The sequence below is a fragment of the Oryx dammah genome, unplaced genomic scaffold, assembly GCF_014754425.2.
Source record: "Oryx dammah isolate SB20612 unplaced genomic scaffold, SCBI_Odam_1.1 HiC_scaffold_12, whole genome shotgun sequence".
In the NCBI taxonomy this organism is placed as follows: domain Eukaryota; kingdom Metazoa; phylum Chordata; class Mammalia; order Artiodactyla; family Bovidae; genus Oryx; species Oryx dammah.
Genome location: NW_024070196.1, coordinates 68,991,164 through 69,014,797, shown reverse-complemented (window position 1 = coordinate 69,014,797; position 23,634 = coordinate 68,991,164). Strand labels below are relative to the sequence as shown.

At 62.0% G+C, this 23,634-nt stretch overlaps 1 protein-coding gene across 8 annotated transcripts; it reads right to left on the bottom strand.

Moving 5' to 3' along the window:
- Window positions 1-151: 151 nt before the first annotated feature.
- SMTN (smoothelin) lies at window positions 152-22,772 on the bottom strand. Of its 8 annotated transcripts, none has more exons than XM_040251110.1 (21): window positions 22,631-22,772; window positions 20,815-20,945; window positions 16,066-16,214; window positions 15,600-15,693; window positions 15,430-15,508; window positions 15,240-15,337; window positions 13,821-14,144; window positions 13,659-13,731; window positions 13,002-13,073; window positions 12,433-12,918; window positions 12,056-12,228; window positions 8,857-9,009; window positions 8,695-8,770; window positions 7,460-7,624; window positions 7,301-7,363; window positions 7,031-7,097; window positions 5,937-6,110; window positions 5,658-5,775; window positions 4,756-4,907; window positions 3,587-3,750; window positions 152-446 (listed from the first exon to the last, which is right to left on the bottom strand). In XM_040251110.1, exons 2-20 carry the CDS (start codon window positions 20,863-20,865, stop codon window positions 3,606-3,608), a joined length of 2,712 nt encoding a protein of 903 aa, XP_040107044.1. In that variant the 5' UTR covers window positions 20,866-20,945; window positions 22,631-22,772; the 3' UTR covers window positions 152-446; window positions 3,587-3,605. The 8 variants fall into 8 exon arrangements, with proteins under 8 accessions (XP_040107044.1, XP_040107047.1, XP_040107042.1 ...); XM_040251113.1 differs by lacking the exon at window positions 3,587-3,750 and adding an exon at window positions 10,078-10,170 and having other exon boundaries at window positions 22,631-22,735; XM_040251108.1 differs by having other exon boundaries at window positions 7,301-7,624.
- Between the last annotated feature and the right edge of the window lie 862 nt (window positions 22,773-23,634).

Sequence of the window (23,634 nt, the reverse complement as noted above, 5' to 3'; positions counted from 1 at the left end):
GATTCTTTCTTTGCTGCGGTGGGGGAGGAACAAGAGCTCCCCGAATACCCTCCGGGAGACCCCGCATTCCCAGCTGCCTGAGGGACGTGGGCCCACCTTGCCCGGCCGCCCTCCAACCTCCATCCCCAAGGGACGTAGAGAGAAATCCGGGTCGTTGAAAACCAATAATTTATCAAAACGCTGCGTGTTTGCGTGGGAAGGTGCCGCGACAGACAGGGCAGCGGTGGGCAGGCGCACAGGGAGGGGACGGTGCCTGGATGGTGGGCGCTGCTTGCCGCGGGCGGCGGCGGGGAAGCTAGACATTCTTGCCGCGCAGGCGCAGCTCGTGGCGCCGCAGGTGGTTGTAGAGCGATTGCACGTAGGTGAAAACGCACTTGGGGTCGGGCTTCTTGCCCATGATCATCATGTCCTCCACCTCCACCAGGGGTACGCAGTCCACCAGCATCCTGCCGGGAGGGGGCACAGGAGTGACTGTCAGCGCCGGCCCCACCTCCTGCGGCGACCCTTCTACTCGAAGGTCTTTCCAGTGCCGCAGCCTGCGGGTCTTCCATAAACTCGACTCCTGATCGATTGAATGGGGGAAAAGCCTTCTAGGAAGGCGGAAACCCCCCGCCCCCCCCCCAAGCCTGGAGGCACCCTGGTGGGGAGCAAGGCCAGGCAAATGGAGGCGAAAGAGGAGATGCCTGCCCCATCCCTTGTGTCCAGGCCCGTGGACCTACTGCAGGGTCGAGGTCCCAACCCCTGACCCTGGGGAGGCCCTGATTTCAGACCCCATCCACTTCTCTCTGGAGGGCCGCCTCCTTCTCACTCCCAAAGGCACACTCTAGCTGGCAAAGCCTTTCAGTTGGACCGTGGTACCCAAGGGGCCTCAAATCCTTCTCTGCATCCAGGACCACTCCAGTGACCTTCTGAACCCTGGATTATCTGCCAGCTCCCTGGCCTGGGACCTGCTGTAGAGCAGCTTGGGAACCCCCATCTACCTCAAGGGACATCTCTGCTATGTGAGATGGAGGCCAGGGAGGTGTATGTATGTGTGGGAGGCAGTTCTTTACCAGGGGGGCGCAGATGAGTGTCCCAGTCAGTACACACTGGACCATTAGCATCACACTCAGGGCCAGGACACCCTGCTGACCATCCTCCAGGGGATCTTCCCAACCCAGGGATTGAACGCAGGTCTCCCGAATTGCAGGCAGATTCTTTACCAGCTGAACCACCAGGGAAGCCCAAGAATACTGGAGTGGGTAGCCTATCCCTTCCCCAGTGGATCTTCCTGACCCAGGAATCGAACCAGGGTCTCCTGCACTGCAGGCGGATTCTTTACCAGCTGAGCTACCAGGGAAGCTCACAGAGCAGAGGAGTCATTGCAGCTCCACCGCTTATTAGGTGCTGGGCTGGGCCGGACGCGACCCAGGCCCCCAGCCCTGGATGTTGGCACCTGCCTGGGACCCCCTTCCTTCCGTATTGCAGGAGCCCTCGTCCCACTCTGAGGCGGGGGGGGGGTGCAGCTACTAAATAACTGACAGCCCCAGGGCTCAGAGACAGAGCGTGCTCCGTGGCTCCATTTCCCCTCACTTCCTGGAGCCAGACCTCTCCTGCCTCCCATGTGCCATGCCTGGCATACAGTTAACACTGTCACTGTTGTTAAGCGAGTTTCCTTTGGCAGGGAGGGCATGAGGAAAGGAATTGTTCCTGTTCCCAAGACACCCAAGGGCCCAGGACTATCTGCCATCTTGTGCCTTCAAGGTCAGACCCTCAAGGTCAAACCATGTAAGGGCCAGGGCCCACTCTCCTTTCTCCAGGACTCCTTCAGGGAAGAAGCCAGGAAAGTGGGGGACCCGTTTCAGTGTAGGCTCTACTCCCGGCCAGCTGTGGAAGCTAGAGCAAACCCTGCCCCGTGACTCAGTTTCCCCATCTTTACAACAACAGCACAGTCATTCTTTGCCTCATTTGAGTCCTTGGAAGCACCGAGAATGAGAGGTTCCTGACTCTGTGGCTGACATGCTGTGTGCCCTGGGGGTCGTCTCTGCCCCAGACTGGGCCTGTTCCAGCTGTACTGTGGTGAAGAGGCAGCCTCTCTCTGTAGCTTCTTCCAGCTGCAGCTATCTCCCCGGGTATCCTGGCCTTTCCCATCGTGGAGCTCCCTCCCACCTCTGGTGTCTTCCCTGGAGACCTTATAAAGCCATTGTTTACACCGGGGCTCACGGCACAGGGCTCTGGCTGCCCCAGTGACAGGCCAAACACCAGGCAATCCGAACAACAGCACGGCTGAGTCACACTTTCCAACTGGAACGGGGCCGCACTGGGCCCCTCTCCCTCCAGGCTGGCCTGCTGGGCAGCAGCTCCTAAGTCCATATATGACCTGGAGACAGCGCCATGCCCATCCTCCCCTCACCTGCAGGGCTTCTCTGAATCTATGTGTGCCTGTGGGGGTGGCCCCTCACAATGGCTCCGGGCCCTGAGGGGCATCTGGGTGCATTGCAAGCTCTGTCCCTGATTCACTTTACTTCAGGCAATCTCTTTTCTCCTTCTGGGCCTTTTGTCTTTTCTTCTGTCTATGAAATGGATGGGAAAAGGGATGGGGCCAGGAAAAGAGCCACAAGGTGGGGAGTTTGGAGTTCCTGTTTCCAGTCCCAGCTCTGACCTACCACCCCCTGACACACACTGAGTCCACCACTCTCTTCTCTCCTCTGAACTCCTGGTCTGTAATGGGCAGTAAGCTCAAGATATGAATTCCCTACTGTCGCCCTGATGTGAGGTGACCAGACAGGAAATGCCAGAGCTGGTTTGGGGATCCAGGACCTCCACCAGAAACATCTTCCTGTTAAACTAGCCTTGCTCCTGAGCCTCTCACCTTGGAGCATGGCACAGCCAACCCCCCAGTGCACCAACTGAGGCCTGGGACCCTCCTCCCTCCCCAGTGGATCTATCAGAACTCCTATTTCTCTAGTTAAGTTTCTCTAGCTGGCTAGTCCATCCCCTCCCTCCCTGTCCTTCATCCAGGCCTCAGCCAAGGATTGTTCTAAAATGCTACCTACATCCCTCCTCTGTTTGGAACACTTTTATGACTCTTGTCTTCAGAAGGAAGTTCGGACTCCTGAATATGACCCCTTCCTCCCCCTCACACCCAGACTAAACAAACATCCTCCCCTGCCTGGGTGTGCCATGCCCTCCACATCCCTCAGCCCCACCCCGGTGCATTTGGTTGATCCCTCTGCCCGGGGTTTCCTCTCCCTCCTTTAGCCTGAACTTGGTATTCAGATGCCAGCTTAGTGTGCACTTTTTTCAGTGAGCTGTCCTAGACCCGCTGGCTAGGTCGGGTGCCTCCCCCAACCCGGGATCCCATGGCCTCCTGGGCTTCCTCCAGCTCCGCCCTGCCCATCTTGGTCATCACTGCCCATTGAGGAGAATGGTCTCATCTGCAAGGTACTGAGCAGCCAGAAGATCAGGTTGTGTCTGGCTCCTTCCGGCTCTTCTCAGGGGGCCCCTCTGCTTCCCCGCCCCCGCCCCAAACTCCCCGGCTTCTCTCTGAGCCCCCATCGAGCAGATCCAGCGCAACAGGGCAGGCGAGCAAGGCGGCGTTCCTCACCGTGGGCCCCAAGCGGGGGTTAGGACTTTTTGGTTTTTACCAGCCCCTTCTGGACCAGACAGCGGTAGAACTCTTGGATGTACGTGTACACGCACTTCCAGTCAGGCTCTCGAAGCCGGACCATGTCCTCTGTGTCCAGGAGCTGCGGGCAGTCCGCATGGGTCCTGGGGAGGGGAGGGGGCCGGGGAGGGGCAGGGGGGGGCCGGGCCCGAGCCGGGCAGCGGGGTGGGGGGAAGAGGCAGAGAAGAGAGAGGGGAGGAGAACAGAGACACACATACACACACACACACACACACACACACACACACACACAGAGACATGAGTTCAGTTACGTTCCCGGTGCCGCAGTCTGCCAGCCTCCCGCATGCCCCCTCCCCACCGTGGGCGTGCCGCTCAACTACCCGTCACTAATGGTGTGCGATGCAGACAGGGGTGGGGGCCAGATCAGTCACAGGTGCAGAGAACTCTTGGGGTAAGCGGGAGGGAACGAGGGGTGGGGGGCGATGGCATCGGAGCCGGGGTTGGAGAGGAGGGCTGTGCCCCAGGGAGCGGGGGTGAGGAAGGCGTGAGAGGAGGTGGAGGTGGGGAGGAGGAAGAAGAAATCCAGGGGGAACCAGAAAGAGAGGGAGAGGAGGAGAGACAGGTGGAGGAGGGTGCTGAGGTGAGGTGCACAGATGGGGCAATGATTCCAAAGTGGAGGGCTTGTGGAAGTCCTATATAAGCCTCTGGCAACACCTATATAGGCTGGACGGGCACGGTGCCCGGGCCAGGAGCCTCCTTTTGGAATCTCCAGCCGGGATCCCGTGGGAGCAGGAAGCTCTGGTGATAGTGGGAGGAAAGCAGGACAGAGAAAGGGCAGAGAGAGAGGGAGAAGGGGGCAGACAGAGGATGGAGGGGATACGGACAGGGCCACCTGGTGGGCCTTGGCCGGGCTGGTAGGTGGGCCTCCGGCTCCTTCATTCCGGCGGGCACCTGGCACGCTCAGCAGCAGGTGGGTGGGGTGGAAGAGGACGGGGGCTTTCTGGGGAAGGTGGGGGGGTGGGTCTCAGCTGCTGAATGACAGTGGGGCTGGCCGGCTCCACAGAGCCTCGAAGCGGCTGGACCTGGCGCAGATCGCCCAGCCCCAGACGCCGGGCCGACACCAGCAAGGTGCCGACAACCACACTTACTCGGCTGATGAGAAGGCCACCTCGAAGTTCTGACGGCGGTTCTGTGGGCTGAGCTGCCCATAGTCGAAGGCCTCGGGGAAGAAGTTGTGCACCAGTGCACAGAAGGCCATCCCGTCACTCCAACTCGAGGAGAAGTTCTGGATGTCCACATGCTGTGGGCAGTGGGAGGACTGGTCAGCGCCCCCATGCCCTCCGCCCTCTGTGTTTTGGCATTCCAGATCTAGGGCAGCCGAGCTCAGAGAGGCCCTGTAGCTTGCTCAAGGTTGCACGGTAGGTGGGCAGTGCCTCCTCCCACTGTTTGTTAACTCCTGTATCTGCTACTTAATGGGCCAGACTGACGGAGAGGCCCAGCACCACCCAGCTAAGGCCATGGTCATGCCCTCATCACTCTTTCCCTTACGCACAGACGTTTACCCAGTGCACTGAGAGAGCAATGACGGGGAAGACTCCAAGAGTGGGGTCTGGTCCTGAACCCTGCCCACCATCCAAGGGCCCTCTCTAGGCCCTGCCACTGAATCACTTATTCGGGAATCTAGGGCATGTTATGAGGCTTCTCATATGGTTCAGATGGTAAAGAATTTGCCTGCAATGCAGGAGACGCGGGTTCAATCCCTGGGTCAGAAAGAGCCCCTGGAGAAGGGAATGGCGGAAATCCCATGGACAGAGGAGCCTGGAGGACTGTAGTCCTTGGGATCCCAAAGAGTCAGATGTGACTGAACAACACACACACACACACACACACACACACACACACACACACACACGTGGCCTGTTACATGTCACAGAAGAGGAATTCCCATCGTCCCTGCCAGACACGGTGGCTGTGACGGGTACAGCTGCAGCTGGGGGACATACGGGGGTGGGGAGGCCCTCACTGGGCCACCTGGCCTCCTAGGGCTCACCTCGTAGCCACGTGTCTTGGCTCGGCACCAGTCTAGCAGCATCTGCTTGATGCTGTTGGCGTTGGGGACCCCGAAGCTAGTGGAGCGCTGCACAGCCATGCGGGGTCCGCCCGGGCTGCTGCAGGAGCCATGTAGAGAGCCGGGTTACAATGGGTACTTTCTCCACCGGCCCACCCAGTAGGCCACATCTCCGCCACCTTTATTTCCACGCCCCGCCCACCAGAGCGCAGACCCCGCCCCGTGTAGGCACTAGGCCCCGCCCTGCCCACTGCGGCTCACCCTGCCGCGCTTTCCTTCTCCAACTTCTCAATCATAGCCTTGCGCGCCTGGGACGCTGAGGTTTTGGGCAGGCTCTGCGCCTTCATCAGCTCTTTCTTCTTCTCCGCCTGGCGTTTTTCCAGTGCCGCTAGGCTGCCAGACCGTGGGCTGGCCTCATCCTCCCGGTCGAAGATACTGAGGGGTGGTAAGTGGCCGTTAGGGCCCAGGGAGCCGCTCCTGTGCCTCAACCGCGACTCGCCAAGGACTAGTCACGCTGCAGACCTTACACCCTCGCCGTATCTCCACCACCAGCAAAGCCGGCCAGCAACGGAGTGCTCCCACCACACGCATTTTAGAGAGTAGACTGAGGCGCAAAGGAATCAAGTAGGAGCCGAGCTCTTTTCAACAGACTTGGCCCCTGAGGAGTTCTCTTCCAAGGCTCATTATATCCCCAGGTTACAGGTGTATTCCCATTCTGGGCACTATCAACTAACAGTGACCACCAATGTGTAACAATAATGGTAACAATCCTAACAGCTTGTGTCTCTTGAGCCTTTTCTGTGTCATTTTAAATTGCACAAGGGTTAGGGTGAGCTTACCACTTCCACTGAAGATGAGGAAATGGAGGCCTGTGGCCTCAGATTTCAGAGGGCACGGGGAGGGCGACCAGCGCAAGGACTTGAACACAAGTCTCTGACGCAGAGTCTCTGGACCCCTGCAGCACCCAGCCTGAATTCTTGACCCTACCTACCCCGACATCCTCTCACACAGGCGTACCCCTCCTCCACGGGGTAAAGATGTAGAGACGCTCTCTGTGACATGGGACGTGGTCTGCAGACACTGGAAAGTGGCAGTGCCCTCAGCTAGCTCAGTGTGGTGGGGAGACCTCGCTAAGACCCAACACATCGTTGGCCTCCCCCAACGACTTGGCATGGTTGAGAATTACGTGAAATGGCAAGGCAAGCAGGAGTGTCCTGACTCCCACTCTATCTTTCTCTGGCTGCGTGCCCAGCATCTCCCAACACCTTGCTCTACCCATCTGTAGAATGGGCATGCAACGAGGTCCCCTGTGGCACTGACTCCTCCATGGTCTGGGAGCAGGTACCTGTGCTCACCTGCCCATCTTCTTGGATGATGAAGAGGAGAAGGTCTTAGTTTGTGTCATGGTGCTGCCACCACCATCTGCAAGAGAGGGAAAGGGGAGCACGGTGAGGTCCCGGGCTGGGAGATGGGGCGGGAGGGCTGGCGGAGGGATGGAGGCAGAGAAGAGAAAGTGACGGCTGGACAGAGAGACACACAGACGAAAAGTTTGGAGTGAGAGTTCGAGGAAGAGCCTGAGGAGGTGGGCTGGCAGGCAGGTGCGCAGAGGCGCCCGGTGGCCTTACTCTCTGAGCGCCTCACGAAACTCGACTCCACTGTGGTGGTGCGGGCCGTCCGTGTGCCGTCATCTGCATGGGCAGGGGTGAGAGGAAGGGTGTGAGCGGCAGGATGGAGGGGCCATGCGGGGAACGTGGTCCCGTCCTGAGCCGGGGTTGGCCTCTTACTGGATTGGACGAGCCGCTCGGTCGTGGTGACCGTGCTGACGGCTGAGCCGTCGGCCGTCTGTTGGCTGTGCCGCGTGCTGGTCTTGGTTGTCGTGTTGCCGCGGCCCTCCCCTGGACGGGCCCGGGCCTCTTGCAGCCGCCGTTCTCGTTCCTTGTCCCGCTGGTCTGGGTGGGGGATGGTCCCACACATGCCCAGAAAGGTCACCATCGCCCACACAGCACATATGCACGGGCACACGGGGCACACAGATGGGGTGGAGGGCAACTCGTTAGCAACACTGAAGACACGTGGGAGTAGCTGGGGGGAGGGGGGAGCTATAACCTGGGAGGGAATGGGGGCGTGTGGTGCACCCGGAAATGAGGAACAGCTGAACTTGAAGGGGGAGCGTATGTGGATCCAAGAAGGGAGTGTCTGTGCCAATGAGTGGCTGAGTCTGGGAGGGAGTATCTCCAGTTGGGGGGAGTAGCAAGGTCCAGGGAGGAGAAGCTGAGAGGGCAGCAGCTGCAGGGAACTTCATAGGTCTTAGCGGGGAGAAGAGCAGCTGGAAGTCCACGGACAGAGTCCTTGGAGGTAGCTGGGAAGCCATTTGATCCAGGGACAGGGTAGTTGGGAGAGAAGCTGGCAAAGGGGGTAACTGCCCCAACATCCTCTGTAACACAGGCGTATCCCTGCCTAGAGAAGCAGCAGGTGGGTGGGCATAGAGGCTGGCCAGCCATCCGTGGGCCCTGCAGGAAGCAGCTAGATCCAGAGAGGGAGTAATTGAGAGAATCTAGAGAAGCAAATGGGACTAGAAGCTGGAAGAAAGAGTAGCTGGGTCCGGGAGCGGGGAGAAGCTGTGCCCGGGGAAGGAGGCAGAGCCCAAGGTGGTCATCGGGGGACCCTGAGGAGAGAGAAGCAGCTGGGAGGAGGAGTATCTGGATTCAGGGAAGGAGCAGTTGACAGAACTTGGAGAAGCAACCGGATCGAAGCAGGAGTTGCTGGGGGAGAGGGTAACCGGGGTCTAGGAGGGAGAAGAGAAGCTGGTTCTGAGTCGGGGAAGCAGGAGAGAAGCATTTAAAAAACGGAAGCACTGGATCCAGAGGAAGGAGGCCAGGCAGGAGCCGGGTCCCGAAAAGGCGAAGCTGAGTCTAGAGAATACACTGGGGCGGGCGTTACTGAGCTGGAGTGTCCATGAATAGACCTCAGTGAGGGGGGCAGCTGGACCTGGCTGCGGGGTGGGGCCTGGGCTCTCTACCTCTCTTCCTTTGTCGGAGCTCTCGCAGTGCAGCCCGGATGAGCTTCCGCTCCTCAAAGTCCGTCGTCTGATCCAGCTGCAGACAGAGCCCCCATCATTGCCCACCTGGTGCCTGCCCGCCCCAGCCCTCGCCCACCCCAAGTCCACCAGATGTGGCCATACCATCTTGTCCAGGACGCTCTCATCCTCGATGGCCATCAGCTCCTCGGCGCTCAGCGGGCTCCGGCTCCCTGGTGCTTTGTCCACTCGGGTCTGCTCGGAGCCATTGGCCACCTCTACTGTGGCAGAGGGGACCTCTGCGGGCTCTGGCTCCATCTGCAGAGAAGGGAAAGGGTATGGGTTATAAGCAGGGCTGTAGATGAAACCAACCGTGCCTCCAAAGGACAGGAGACCAGGCCTTGGGGCTACTGGCACAGCCTTTGAGATACCACTAGCCAGCTGGACCGCCTGCCCAAGCATGGCCACGCTGGTGTGAGGCTCAGGGAAGAGGCACTGAGAGCTTTGTTGCTGGGCTTCCCGTGTACCCAGAACTGTCTTGATGTAACTAAGGGTGGGGATAATGGTGATTTCCATTCAGTAGTGAGCAGTGTGTGAACACTGGGTATTTTAACAGAAGGGAAAGCTGAGGTTCAGGGCAGCTGTGGGACTTGTCCCCAGACCTTGTAGAAGTGTGACGCGGCCTGGGGTCTGAGCTGAAGCCTAACCCCTGAACCAGAGTTCCTTCTGCCACTTCGTTCCCAGCCCCCTCCCAGGCAGGCTGTGCCCTGTTCTGACCGTTCCCAAAGCCTGGGTCCTCCTGGGCCAGGGCCCAGGCAGCACGTGTCCCCCCTCCACACGGTGAGAGAGCTGGACCAAGGCCCACAGGCTCCTGACCAGGTGTCTGACCAGGGCTGCCCAGAGCCAAGTCCTCTCTGGAGTTTGCCCCTGCTCCCCACTCCCAGCACGACACCCCCTAAGGGGCCCCTCCAGCCTCAACCTAGCCTCCTACCCGTCCCAGGGCATCTCCCCAGACCCCATGCAGACAAGCCCCCAGCCCAGCTCTCACAGCCCCATCCCCTCCTGGCAGGGCCCCTTGGTCTGCTGTAAGGGTAAGGAGAGACGAGGTGGCAGCTGCTTCGGGGAGGCTCGGCCTGGCTGGGGCAGGGAGTGGGGGTGGGGCTGGGGGCTGGGCCCTGGCCAGGGGCTGCCAGGGCAGCCGCCACGCGTGCCTCAGGGCCAGGGGCATGGCACCATCTCACCTTAGCCTTGGAGCACTGGCGCCCCAGTCCCCTGTACAGACAGGGAAACTGAGGCTCAGAGCGGGTGGTGGCACCCCTAAGGTCCTCTGGCAGAGGCCGAGCCTGGCTCCAAACCACCCCCCACCAGCAGCCCACAGGGACTTACGAGACTGGCGCTGTGGGCAGGGCCGGCAGAGGAGCGGCGGCGGGTGCTGAAGGCAGGCGGGTGGGCTACAGGGGTCCCGGCATCCTCGGCCGCCTGGAACAGGGCCTCGGGGTCTGCGGCGGCCAGGAGCAGCTCACTGGGCTCCAGCTCGGGCTCAAGGTCGGGCGCAAGCGGGACCCCCAGCCGCAGGCTCAGCACCTCTACCTGCCTGCCTAGCGCATCCAGCCGCCGGCTCAGCGCGGCCGTCTCCGCCCGCAGCTCTTCGGCTGCCCGGGCCACCGGCTCCACGGCCAAGGCTGCTGCTTCAGCGGCCTGGGTCACCGCCACCCGGCCCGCCTCAGCCACCGCCCGCAGCTCCTCCAAGGCCTGGCCCAGTCGCTCCTCGAGGGCTGCAGCCAGCTCCGAGCCCGGCCCTGGGACCCCCGGCATGGTGCTGGTTGGGGGCTGTGCGGTGGGATGACGCCGGGGACCGTGCTGGGGACTGCTGCTCTTGGCTGGCCGACTCAGGCTTTGCAGCTGGTCCTGAGGGCGCAGGCAAGGGCAGCGAGCCTGCCCCGCCCCTGCTGGCCTCCCGGCCCGCCGCCCGCCAGCTGGGGCTGTAGCCCAAATAGAAACCTATTCTGGGCTCCCTCTGGAAGGGGCCGTGGGGGGAGGGGGGGCCTGCCCAAGCAGGCGGACCGCCAGGCCTGGCCCTGGCCCTGCAGAGATCGCAGACCGGCGGCACAGCCAGGCTGCCCAGGTGCTGAAGGACCCATGGGTGGGGAGACTGAGGGAGGGGGCAAGGAGCGGGCCTGTCAGGGCCCCATGTGCACGAGCGGAGAAGACCCAGCCCACCAGGCTCCAGATGCCTGCATCCTCTGCTCTGCCCTCATGCCACACCACGCTGTTTCAGAAAGCCTCGAGCAGGTGGGGGGCAGGACTTCGCGCAACCTGCTGCAGCGAGTGCCTGGTCCCTGAGATAAACGTCCTCTGCCGGCCTCTGTGCTCAGATCCAACCACAGCTTTGAGCAGGTGCATCCCAGGTGCACCATCTGCCTCCCTTTGCTTCTGGAGGGGGACGCTGAGGCCAACTGGTGGTCTCAGATCCCCAGGCCCCCGGTGGTGTCTTCCATCACCCCCAGGGCCTCAGCCACCCTGTCCTCACCCCCTTGGCAGAGAGCGGTTCAAGTGCCAACCTGGGAGGGGAAGGGTGCTTCCTTCCCCCGCCCTCTCCCTGTCACCCCTAAAGCTGGCTCTATTCTCTCTCACTTCGAAGTCCCACTCAGTCCCTGGAGCACCACTGAGGCCATTACCTGGGCAGCCGGGTGGCTCGCTGGGGATTCCCTCCCCTGCAGAGCGTCCAGCCAGCTGATGCTGGGCTCCAGGATGAATAATGGAAGGCTGCAGCGGATTCAGTTCCCGCAGCACCTGCTGGGCTGCTGCCTCACCTGACTGGCACCCCCCTGCCTGTGCCCCCATCGGTGCTTTGGCCCAGTCTCCCCTCCCCCGAGATGCTGACGCAGATGGCAATCGCTAATCTCCAGTCTCCCAACGGGCCAGGCTGATCTTGGATGAGCAGATGAGCAGCTCTGCACCTCAGGGCTGAGGTCCAGCGCAGGGTCGGAGCAGAGCCCCTGCGGCTGCTACAGGATGGGGGGTCGGGGTGGAGGGGCAAGCCCTCACCACCCTCCCTGACCTCCGTTTTCCCATCTGTTCACGAGGAATACACTGGCCAAGTCTGGAGTAGGGATCGGAGATCATTACGTGGGAAGCTTAAGGCCGGCACGCAGTGAGCTTCCGACATGCCTAGTGGCTGATTGGTGAGGGTCTGGCCTTAGCTCTGCCACCAACTGGTTGTGGGCTGGGGGCACCTCCTCTGTCTGGGCCTCAGTTTCCCGTGTGTATAGTAGGAGAGGATCCCAGTGAGCCCTAACACCCTGAAGCCGTCCACGTGTGGCCGATGATGGGGAGGCTGGCAGGGTGAGGAGGAAGGGCTCACCTTTATGCTGCAGCCTCCTCGGCTACCCAGGGAGGCAGGGCTGAAGCTGGTGATGTGAGTGACACTGCCCAGCCGGGCTAGGTTCCCAGGGCTGCTGATATGGGTGATGGTGCTCTTGCCCCCACTGCTGGTGCTAAGGAGGGTGGGGGGCGCCCGCAGCCCCAGCGTCAGTTCTGGAGGGGGAGAAGGACCACCGTCAGGATCAGAGGCGGGGCAGGGGTGGGGGCGATTGCCAGTCCAGGCTGATGGCGCCCCTCGTTCCCAGGGCACCCTCTGGAGACACCCTGAGCCCTGGCCACGGCACGTGTCCTGTGTGCGGAGCTGGGCGGCCACAGGCAAGCAACCCCCAGCAGCAGGGAGGCAGAGGGGAGGCCTACCTGCCCTCTGGTTGCCCGTGGGCAGCAGCACCCGGCCTGTGGAGGCCTGGCCCCGGCCATCCTTGATCTCGATGGTGAATGTGGTCTTCATACTGGCCCCTGGCTCGGCGGTGCCCACGGCCACAGGCAGCGGGGCGCTGGGCTCCTCTGAGCGGGCCACGGGCCCCCCTGCTCTGTTTTCAAGGGACCTGACGGCCAAGCCCCGCCCCCTGGGGCCCTCCTCCCGGGGGCAGCTCTGAAGCTGGGCCAGGGGCCGGGCTGTTCCCCGAGAGGAGGGGCCACTGGAGGAGGAGGCGGCGGCCGGGGTGGTGCTGGTGTGGGAGGGGCCTGGGAGCCTGGCAGGGGTCGAGGGGCCGAGGGCCACACGGGGTGGGCCTTCCTGGAGCCCAGCAGCCGTAGGAGAATCGGACGTGAACTTGCGCACGCGGTCCCGGACGGAGCCCGCCCGCTGGAACGGGGAAGGTCCACTGGCGATGGGGGTGGGCTCTAGACGAGATGGGGCAGGCCGTCAGTGGTTGGCTGGGACAGGCACTGCCCAGAGCCCAGGGTTGGGGAAAACAGGCAAGTACCTCGGTTCTGGGCTGGCTGGCGGGGGCTGAGCACAGACAGGGAGCGTTGGCAGGGGCGAGGGTCAGCCAGGTCTGGCAGCGTGGGAGGCGGTAGCGGCCATGTGGGGCGGGGCAGAGAAAGGAGAGTGGACGGTGGGGACCACCTCTTGCAGTCCTCTCTTTCACACCCCTCTAGCCTACCAGCCCATCCTGCAACTCCCACAGCTCCCGGCTTCCCCACTCAGCTGCGTCCCTCTCTCTCTCTCACAGGCCCCTCCTCCCGCTCGGGGACTGACCCCAGGATGACATGGACACTGCCAGGAGCTGGGGCTAGGCTTGGGCCAGAGGAAGGGTGCCCAGATCCTCCCTGCCGATGGGGAAGGGGGACACTCCCCTGGCCAGCACTGCCCACGGCTCCAGCTGGGAGATGGGTGCACTCCCTTATTGGGGAAAAGAATGTGCCTGAGGCCCGTTGCCTTTCAAGGCTGCAGGAGAGCCTCTGGCCATGGGTGGGGGGGAGTGGGCTGGGCGGGGGGCGGGGACACCTCGGGGGCAGTGGGAGGAGGCAGTGTCAGAGAGGGCCTGGACCCGAGGGTGCTGGAGCCGTCCAGGCACCACAACCCATTTTGCAGGCAGGGAAGGGGAGGCCCGCGCTGACTCTGCTGCCAGAACCCTCACCTCCTCTCTTTGTGTCGGAGCGACCTTTGGTGGGGCCTTGGGGGGCAGGGGGCTCCGTGGGGCCAGGCGGGAGCTGCAGGGGAGACACGGTGTGGGCAGGGGCCTGACTCCCAGACCTGGGAGCTCACCTGCTTGGCAACCCTGCCCCTCATCCCGACTCACCTTGTCGACCACCTGCCCGTCTGTGCTGGGCCTGGCTGGAGGCTCCTGGGGCTCAGGGCTGGAGGCCCTGGGCGGGCTGGGGGGAGGCTCGGGACTGCCCAGAGCCTCCGGGGCAGGGCACGGGGCCTCCTCGGCAGGCTCCAGCGGAGGCTCAGGAGAGGTAGTGGTGGGTGAACCGTCAGCTGAGGCAGGTGGGCTGGGTGTGTCCCCGGGAGGGGCCCGCAGCAGGAGCGTCACCGTGGTCACATCCCGGCTGGTGCTGCTGGGGGTCGGGGTTGGCTCTGGGACCTCCACCTGCTGCTTCTCTTCCTCTGGCTTCGGCACCTGCGGGAGGCCCACGGGATGAGGCCAAGGCTCCCTAGGCTGGCAGCGCCCCGGGCAGGGCATGCAAAGCAGAGGGGCTGGGCACAGCTTCCCGCAGGTGCGCCTGCTCAGGCGTGGTCGCTGGCGCACCACGGGCGGCCTCGGATCCTCACTTCCCAACCTCTCGGCACTGCCTGGTCACAGGAAGTTCAGAGAGGACCAGGTCCTGATGCCAAGGACTGGGGACAGCAGGAGAGCTACCAGGGACTCCCAGACTTAACAGGTTCCTGGAGTGGAGACCCCTGACCCTGGCCTCAGCCTGGTTAACCCGTGGGGTAGGGAGCTTCCCAGGTGGCACAGTGGTGAAGAATCTGCCTGCAACGAAGGAGACGCTGCTTTGATTCCTGGGTTGGGAAGATCCCCTGGAGGAGAAAATGGCTACCCACTCTGGTATTCTTGCCTGCAGAATCCCATGGACAGAGGAGCCTGGCAGGCCACAGTCCACAGGTTCTCAAAGAGTTGGACACGACTGAGCGACTAACACTAGGGGGCAGCCCTGCCAGGTTGAGGGGCGTGGCTCTGCTGGCCACTTAGGGAACCTGCAGGGCCTGACCTCTCACCCACACATCCCGGAGAACAGACCCTGCGAACAGCTGGGGCCTGAAGGCGGGACCCGATGAGCCAAGGTAAGGATGTAGGCTGTCTGGAGCAGGAGGGGCGGCCACGGACGGTCTAAGCTGGGCCGGAGCCAGGGTCTGATTTGCATTTCAGGGAGATCCCCGGTCTGCTGAGTGGAGGCTGGATGGCTAGTGTGGGGGTGGGAGGTAGGCCTGGGAGCAGGGAGGCCAGCAGGGTGGTCATGGGAGACAGACAAGAGCCTGGGAGCAGTGCAGATAAGCTGGCTTTGCTCAGCAGGCCTGGGTAGAGACAAGCTCTGGCGTGGGGACATGTCACCAGAGCTTGCCTGGGAGAGTGGGGAAGAAGCCTGAGATTAGAGCCCCAGGATTCCCTAAACACAAGCTGGGCGCCACCACCCCCCTCTCAATCAGTGAGAGACACACAGGCGCTCTGTGGTGCTGGCATTGGTGGGCCCAGGACCTCACCCACGCCCCTTACCTCACACAGTTCCAGCCGGCGTGCTGCCTGCCCCTTGCCGTCCTCTCTCGAGCCACTGTTGGGACGCCCACTGTACAGCCTTCCAGCCAAGGTGGCGGCTGGAAGGGAAGGGAGAAGAGTCAGGTGAGAGGCCAGGGGGGTTGGTGGAGGGGTCACTGAGGGCAGCGTGCAGCAGGGCCAGGTTGCGTACCCTCGATCTCCTGGGCCCGCACGCGGCGGATGGCAGCTCGGATCAGCTTCCGCTCCTCGTACTCCGCAGCGCCCCGAAGCTGTGGGTGAGGGGTGGGCCTCAGGTGTTGGGCTGTGAGTTCAGGTCTTCACCGGCCCGGCCCCCTCCCTTGCCCCTGGCCCAGGCCTCACCAGTGCGGTCAGCTCCTCCACATCGTTCATTGACTCCAGCTGTCCTGCCAGCCGTGCCAGAGCAGCCCGCTGCTCAGCCTCCCGCTGCTGGAAGCTGCGGGGACACCATGACTGGTCACCTCCGCGGCCACGGCCGAGTCCTGGAGGATGTGGACTGAGGGTGGAGGCCAGGATGGGGTACCCGGAACCTCAGCAGAGGGGCAGGTAGCTGTGCACACCCTCTGGCTACACGCTGGCACATGCACGCCCAGGGACCTGAGTGCTAATACCACACGGGTGTGGCCAGGCACGTGGTCCACGCCTGCAAACATCCCTGTGTACTACTCCAAATGCGTGCCCACGTGGCCGTGTGCACACCCAGATGGGCAGCAGACACCTGGCTCAGGCCTGCCTGCACAACACACGCTGAGCCCTGGCCCATTAGGTCCCACCTGCGTGTGTTCCACCCCCTGCCACCGACACTCACTGCAGCCAGTTCTCCTTGTTGTCCTGCCGCTCGGCGCGGAAGCGCTTGGATGCCAGGGCCTCCTCCTCGCGTTCCAGCTCCTGCCGCTGCAGCTCCCGGATGGCCGAGCGGATGCGCCGCCGCTCTGCCAGATCCGCCGTGACCTCCAACTGTGGACAGGCGGAGGCAGCGGTTCGGGGGGGCGGGGGGAAGCAAGTCATTTTGGCTGCCAGGGGCGGAGGGCGGGCAACCAGCCGCCCACAGCTCAGCCTGGGGCACAATGAGTGGTCTGTCTTGGCTCCCTCTGCCCGAAGCCCATCACATGCCTGCCCGCCCACCCAAACCTGGTCTCGGGAGACCCAGATCACAGCCAGGGCTTCTGGACGGCCCACCATGCATGGTGATCCACAGACTGGGCAGCCAGCATCCCACCCACCTGCGCCAGATGCCAAGTCAGGCATGCCTTCCTGTGACTCAACTCCTGCCTCTCAGAGCCCTTCATCGAACCCCGAGAGCCACAGAGTCATTTGTGGAGGCGGAGAGAGGCCATCCTAAGGGCCCCTAGCAGCGTCCCTGGGCAGGGAAGGGTGATTCGGGCTGCTGGGGTCCAGCTGTGAGCAAGGGAGATTGCCACGGTCCGGGAGCACCACAGCCTTGCTGATGGGTGGCAGCCTCATCCATAGTGGACAGATGGGGAAACTGAGGCAGGGGAAGGCCCTCAGGAGTCAGAGCTCCCTACCTGGTCGCAGGCTCTTTTTCTCCCTATGCTGGTCCAGCTCCAGCCACCATTAAAGAGGCAAAGGGACTGGTGCCTGCAATGTGAGGGCCAGCCCCCCAGACAGATAAGGCAGCTGCACTAGGGTCTACCCAGGGCCCTAGAGAGGGCATCCATGGGGACAGGTGCTCCCACTAGCTTCTCGGCCCACCCCTCCAGTGGCAAATTGAAGGTGACTGGTCTAACCAGGTCTGGGAAAAGGTACCTTCTCTGGGCGGTCAGCCAGCCCTACTGCCCCCACCCTCATCCCCCCCATGGAGCCTCTGTGGGAGAGGGGAGAGTGGACTGGCTTAGGGCCCCCGGGATGATGTTGGCAGAGATAAGCCTCCAGGGTGGGGTCTGTGCCAGGTGGGGGCAAGTATACACACGGTGATTTCCTCTGTCCATACCGGCTCCCCCCACCCCTGTCCCCAAGGGACAGGCCTGGGAACACTCTACAGCCATTCTTTTTCTGCCTCCTCCACCATCATTCCTTCCTGCTCCCTGGGGGGGTCAGGTGGGAGCGGGGGAGGTTTCAGCGGGGAGTGTGGCTGGCCCAGCTTAGCCATGAGCTCACTTGTGCCAGTCTGAAGGGAGCAGAGACAAGTGACAGAGCCCCCCAGGGAACCTTCAGTCTTCACATTCCCTAGGAGCTATGGGAGGGTCCCTGGAGGCTCAAGACAGGACCGCCCCCCAGCTGGCTCCAGCCCCAGTCGATCTCGGCTGGGTGGTCAGAATCATATCCCCAGCTTTTCTGGTCTTGGCTTTCTCACTTGTCAAATGGAACAATGGCACCGCTTCGGGGCAGTGGGTGGGGATAGGGGAGGTGACTTGGGGTCCCCCACCTTGCAGAGCTGTGTATGGCTGATTCCAGAGTCAGACAAGAGGGGAGAGAGAAAAGTGAGGGAAGTGAGGACAGGATCCCTAGAGGCATCTATAATGTTTACTGAGAATCTGTGTGCCAGATCCTGTGCTGAGTCTGATACCTGTCCCAACTTCACAGAAGCCCTAGGCACTCTATTACTCCCATTTAACAGATGACACTGAGGCTCAGGGAGAAGCGATCTGAGCCAGGGTTTGAACCCAGGTTTCCATGACTCTGGGGCCTTCCCTGGGCTGAGGATAGCTCTGTGACTGCTGTCTGTCTGCTATGGTGAATATCTTGAGGACCCCTGTACTATCCTGGGGACTCCCTGCAGTCTGGACTAGAGATGCCCTGGGGTTTAAGGGAGCCTATTATGTGGGAGGGGGTGGAGAATGAGGCTCAGCTCTCTACCCCCATTCCTGACCTTGACTCAGGCCCCAAGCCCTCTGTGGTAAGCTAGGAGATTGTGGGCCTGGGGGACCAGCTGATGCAGCCCCTCCTGTGCAGAGGGTAAAGAGGCTCAGAGATGCAATGAGCCCTAGCCCTTTGTCTCCTGGGTTCCCCTTCGCAACCCCCTGGAATACTGAGATGGGGTTCTCATCCTTGAAGAAAGGCTGATGTGGGAACTTCTGCCCACCCCTGGGAGCCTCAGTGTCCCCATCTGGAAAATGGGAGCCTCTGTCTGATTCCCCACCGTGGGTGGGGCAGGGCGGGGGAATGGACAGCCCCACCCCAGTGGTCACCCTCGCGAATGACCCTTCCCTTTGGGCTTGGAGACAAAGGTCCACCCACTGTGTCCCTGCTGTGCGTCCCGCGTTCCCCGCCCTCTCCGGCCCCACTGCCCTGAGTGGAGGGGGCTGTTGTTGGGAGGGAAGGAAGTACAAAGCGCCATTGTCTGCCGGGGGGAAAAGGGAAGGAGATGGGGCGGTTTCCGAAACTGCCCGGTGAAATTCTCCTGGGAGGAAAGAGGGTGCTTCCTCCTCCCAGGGGGCTGGGCCTCCGGGTACTTTGTACTCTGGCTGCCGGGGGCGACTGAGCCCCGGCGTCTTCCTGTCCCCACCAGCACCACGGGGGAGACTTTGCAGGCATTCGCTCAGTGCCGGCTCCTCCAGGTACGGAAGGGGGACCGGCCGGCAGCGAAGCCAGGCCTCGCCAGAGGGCGCTAAAGGCACGCGGGCCGCTCCACCGCGGCCGCCCGCACCGCCCACGCCTCTCCCAAGCAGCCGGGCCCGAGGCGCCCGGCCCGGAGCCAGCCAGACCGGAAGACCCCCGCCACCGCCTGCTTTAACATCCCCGGCTACGGAGAGGAAACCCAGGTTCGCGGACTTAAGCAGCTTCCGCAGGTCACCCAGCTAGGGTCAGTGCCCGATCTCCAGCCCGGGACCGAGGCGGAGGGCGTCCCGGTGTGTGGCGGAGGCGCACGTGGTGTTCGTGGCCCCGGGTGCCCCCTTCCCGCACAGCCTCTCTCCGAGTTCGCAGGCGTGTGCGAGCGCCGACGTCCGGAGGGCATCTCGGGTTCCCCAAATCGGCCCGACGCTCGGGCGCGGGTCAACTTTTCCCTTATAAGGCCCGGCCCCGCGGGGAGGAGCCGGGCTCGGGACGCCCCCCGTTCCTGCCACGAGGCCGGCGCGCTCGCGGGGCGGGACCCTCGGCGGCGCTGGGGCGCAGTAATGGCGGGCGCCTGGCTGCGGAGGGCCCGGTCCCGGAATGGGAAGGATTTGGGGAAAGGGAAGGCGGGGTTCGGGGTCCGAGACTAGGGGCGAGGTCTTGCTAGTCCTCTCCCAGGGAGGGGGTCGGGGATGGGCGGCCTGCAGCCAACGCTCCAGCTTCTCCGAAACCCTTTTTGCAGTGCCCAAGCCTGCATGAAGCGGGGGTGGCGGCTGAGAGCCGCGAGCCTGGGCGGACCCCTAGAGATGGGGATGCGTGGAGACCTGGCTTTCACTCCACTACCCACGTTAGGATTCTGACTTCCTGCCAGGAAGTCGAGCTGACAGGGTGGGAGCCTTTGGAAGACCACCTCCTTCGGGTTGCACACAGCCGCCTGTGGCCGTGGCAGACACCCAGAGTCTGAGGTGCTGTCCAAGGCCGAGTGCCTTGGGTTGACGATGGCAGTGACTGGGCTGAACTGGCTGGCTCCAGCCCCTGCCTCCAAAGGAATGGAATGGGGGAGGGGTGGGTCATTTGCCTTCTCCCAGGGAAAGTAAATCTTTAATTTACCCGCTGGACATGGGTCAGGGGCTGAGGGGGTGGGGCTCTGGCCCATTCTGTTCCACTGCTCTCTGCCCTTGCTGGTGGGCACATACTTGCCCTGCTCGATTGCCCCACTGCCTCTCTGTGCATGGTACGGATTTTGGGGGAGGGGCTTCAAGAAGAAGCTAGGGAAAGGGGATACAGGGGGCCCATCTTTTTCCACACCAAGATCTGGGCCCATGCCTCATTCCATCCTCATGCCAGCTGAAGGACCTAGATATTACGTTCACACACATTGCCCCCACCTCCCATTTTACAGATAGATTAGAAGTCACAGAGCTCCTAAGGGTCCCCAAGGCCTGTCTTGATGTACTCTTCTGGCCTTGACTTATCCAGGTCTCTTGTTCTCCCATGATCCTCTTTGGGGGTTTCTTTAGATCCTGGCTAATCCTTTTCCTAGCTGGGTGTCCCTGGGCAGGTGACTTCACCTCTCCAAGCCACAGTATTCTCCTCCTGGCTCTTGGAGCTGTGTGACCATTCTGTGCTTAGCCGCCCAGCCTGCTCCCTGCTATGCCCTGGCGTATTATTAATCATTGCTGCTACTGTTATCATTGGGCTGGCCTCCAGGGGTGGATACTGCCCAGGCTGTTGCTTGGGAGAGGCAAATCCAGCCTCCCCACACCTGTGGCTGCACATGGGCAAGTCCTCACCAGTTACTGTTTAAACAGGTGGTGGCACTGGGGGGCTGGGAGGAACAACCTCAGCACCTGGCATGGATGGGCACATGCCACCAGAACCTCTGCACCGGCCACGTGGAACAGGCCTAGCCCTGTTTCCCTGAGCCCTCCCTCTGGCCCCTCCCCCATCACCTCCTCTTGTCAGCTGAGAGGTATCCTGGACAGACCCTGCCTCTCTGGCCTGGCTTGTCTGTCCTCATAGTAGAGATGATGGGACCACTTACCAGCTTCCGCAGGGCTCCCTCATCCAGCCCAGCTAAGGTTTCGTCCGCCATCTGGCTGGCCCTGAGCTCCGTCCGTCCCTTCCCGGTGAGTTCCCCAGTGCCTGTGGCACCTGACGCCAGCTCAGGAAATTCTGCAGGGGATAGACGTGAGTCAGGCCTTCGGAGGCCTCCAGAAACCACAGGCACTTGGGCTCTTGGGCCTCAGTTTCCCTCTCTAACCCATGAACATGCATTGCTGTCCCATCCTTCTTATCTGTGATGTCACTCCTAGCTGGGAGGTGCCTTCTTCCCTCAGGTAGTGTGTGCTGGAAAACCCAACGAACCAAGAGGAGAAGCCCCTAGTTCCAGTCACCTGGACTGCTAGCTTGCTGTGTAGCCTCAGCTGGGCCCTTGCCATATCTAAGCATCAAACAGGGAGGGTAGCGATCTGGATTGTGAAGCCAGGGCCTAACAAGGCCCACCCAAGCTGTGTTCACCACCAGGGGGTGCCCGCCACACTCCATGGCTTCCTGCCCCACCCACCCATCCCCAGGGCCTGCCCAGCCCCAAGTCATCCCAAAAGCTCAGCCTCTGGCTATGGACTAAGCCCAAGCCCAAGTCCTTGCTGCTCTCGCCACTCGCACTTCCCCAGGTAACCTAAGCCATTGGAGGTAACATCCTGTCTTCCAATTCTTGAGGACAGCCCTCTGCACACACCCCTCTCCACCCCTCCCCTTCCCGCCCTCCCCGATGCCAACTGCCCTGACTTCATGAAGCCAGGTGTCCGACACCCAGCTCCTCCTGCCAATTCCCACACTTAGAATTCAGTTCCCTAGCTGGAAGAGCCTTCAGAAACTGATCCGCCCAGCTCCTGGACTTTGAAAAACAGGATTGGAAAGGGCCAGAGGATTGTCGTGGGGGAAGGAGGATCCCAAAGACCCAGAGGGCAGGGAAAGGATTTAATCTTGGCCACCTCTAGCTTCTGAAGTCCCCTTCCAAAGTGCCCTCAGGGGCTCAGGACCCTCCCTCTTGCCCTATTACTGTCTCTCAAAATGGCCCCCTAAATCCTGGCCCAGCTTCCCAGTGTAACTCTTTTCTTCCTCCTGCAGCCCTAACCTTTCTGGAATTTCCGGGGCCCATGGCCTGACACACCAGAGGTGCTCAGTTACTGTACGGAGACTGAAATGGCCTCAGGATTGCCCCTGCTCCCGCTGATTCATCCCGCAGTCATCCCTTCCCCCTCCCCAGAACAGTCACTTTTCGAGTCACCTCATCCGGTGAATGGGTCTGGGGGTGTCCTAGTCCATACACTTGGGGTTCGCGGGACTCTGCCTGTTCAAGTCGCTGCTTGCTTCCCCATCCCTGTAGTCTCGGACAGGTGGCAACCTCCCAAACTCCCTCTGCTGCGGTCTTTCATGAGCAGTCACCAGACTTAGGTTCTGTGGACACTCTTGAGTTCCCCCATGTCTTCTGAGGGGCAGGGGTCCCTACTCTTTCTCCTTAGGAATTCCTGCCGCTGCTCCATGCCAGTCCCATGGCTCTCTGTCACACAGTGTGGGGTCCCGAAAGTTTGTGATGGGCCTCAGAGGAACGGAGGAGCTTCCTCGGGGTTTCTGCCCCCGTAGACTTACACCCCTAGAGGTCGTGGAGCCTCCTGGAGATCCGTAAGCGTCTTTACCCCGGGTTTCAGAACTTTTACCCCAAGGCTTAGCGCCCCCGTGGATGGGTGGGAGCTCCCAGATCTGAGGGTCCCAGAACCCTGGGAGTCCACATATCCGGGTGCCACCCTCGGACCCGTCGGGGGTCCTGCTGCGGCCCGGAGGCCCCGCACACCCACCTCTCCGTCTGGTCCGCCCGTCCCGCGCGGGCTCAGGATAGGTCGTTCGGGATCCAACAGATGGACGACTAGGAGCGGTCAGGCGGAAGGCGCCGCGACCGGGATCCCAGGCCGCTCAGCAACCGTCCCCGGGATTCTGCTAGCACCGCCTGTCCAGCCGCGCTAGCAGCCCCTAGGACCCCGCCCCGAGCCCCCGCGCCAGCCAATTCCGGGGAGGGTCCCGCCCACACTCTCGCCCTATTGGGGAAATTCAATTTTGACTGCCACGCCCCTAGTGGAGGCCCCGCCCTTCGCGGGCCTTGGAAGTACAGGATTGCGGTCTTGGGGCCACTGCTCCTGCAACCCTGGCTGGTCGAGTGGGCGTCGCTAGGAGGACGCAACTTTGCGCCAAAGTCGGGGAGGGCGCGCGAAGCCGGGGTAAGTGGCCCAGGATCGTACTATTCGCGGAGCCTTCGGCACAGCCTCTCTCCGCCCTCCTCTTTGTTCGTGAGACCCTGTCCCCTCCCTCAGCTCCGCCCCATCCTAGCTTCAGTGCCCGGGCTTGGCCGCTGCCCCCAGGCTGCTTTCAGGACACCTGGTCCAGGCCACCTCAGAGCAGGGACTAAGTGACAGGCAACACATTGACCCTACGTGGGGGCACCTCAGGGACCGCCTCAGATGGAGTAGGTCAATCACACACCACTTCCCCAGCCCACACACCTTTGCACACACATTCACCTTATCTGTCACTTCTTCCTGCCAAGCTCCTCAGGGTCGCCCTCTTGCAGTGCTGGGATTTTAAACTGGGAACACCAAGTCCAGAATCTCATTCAGTAAATGGAGGAAATTGAGGCCCCGAGAGAGCCGACATGCCCAAGACAACATAAGGAATAAATAAGGGGACCCCAGAGCTCAGACCCCTCTGGGAAAAACCACTCAGTCCCTTCTGCTAGAGATCAGGGTCCCTTCCGCAGGTCCCCCTGGAGACCAAAGGGAGTTGGAGCCTGGGAGGTGGCGTCTGGAGT

Excerpts from the sequence above, each read along its gene's own strand:
- SMTN (XM_040251106.1), bottom strand. The coding sequence starts at position 20,865 with ATGGCGGACGAAACCTTAGCTGGGCTGGATGAGGGAGCCCTGCGGAAG. Across the intron at positions 9,010-12,055 it reads GAGGAGGCTGCAGCATAAAG|ATGGAGCCAGAGCCCGCAGA; the intron begins GTGAGCCCTTCC and ends CCTTCTCTGCAG. Across the intron at positions 5,776-5,936 it reads GAGAAGGAAAGCGCGGCAGG|CAGCCCGGGCGGACCCCGCA; the intron begins GTGAGCCGCAGT and ends TGGCTCCTGCAG.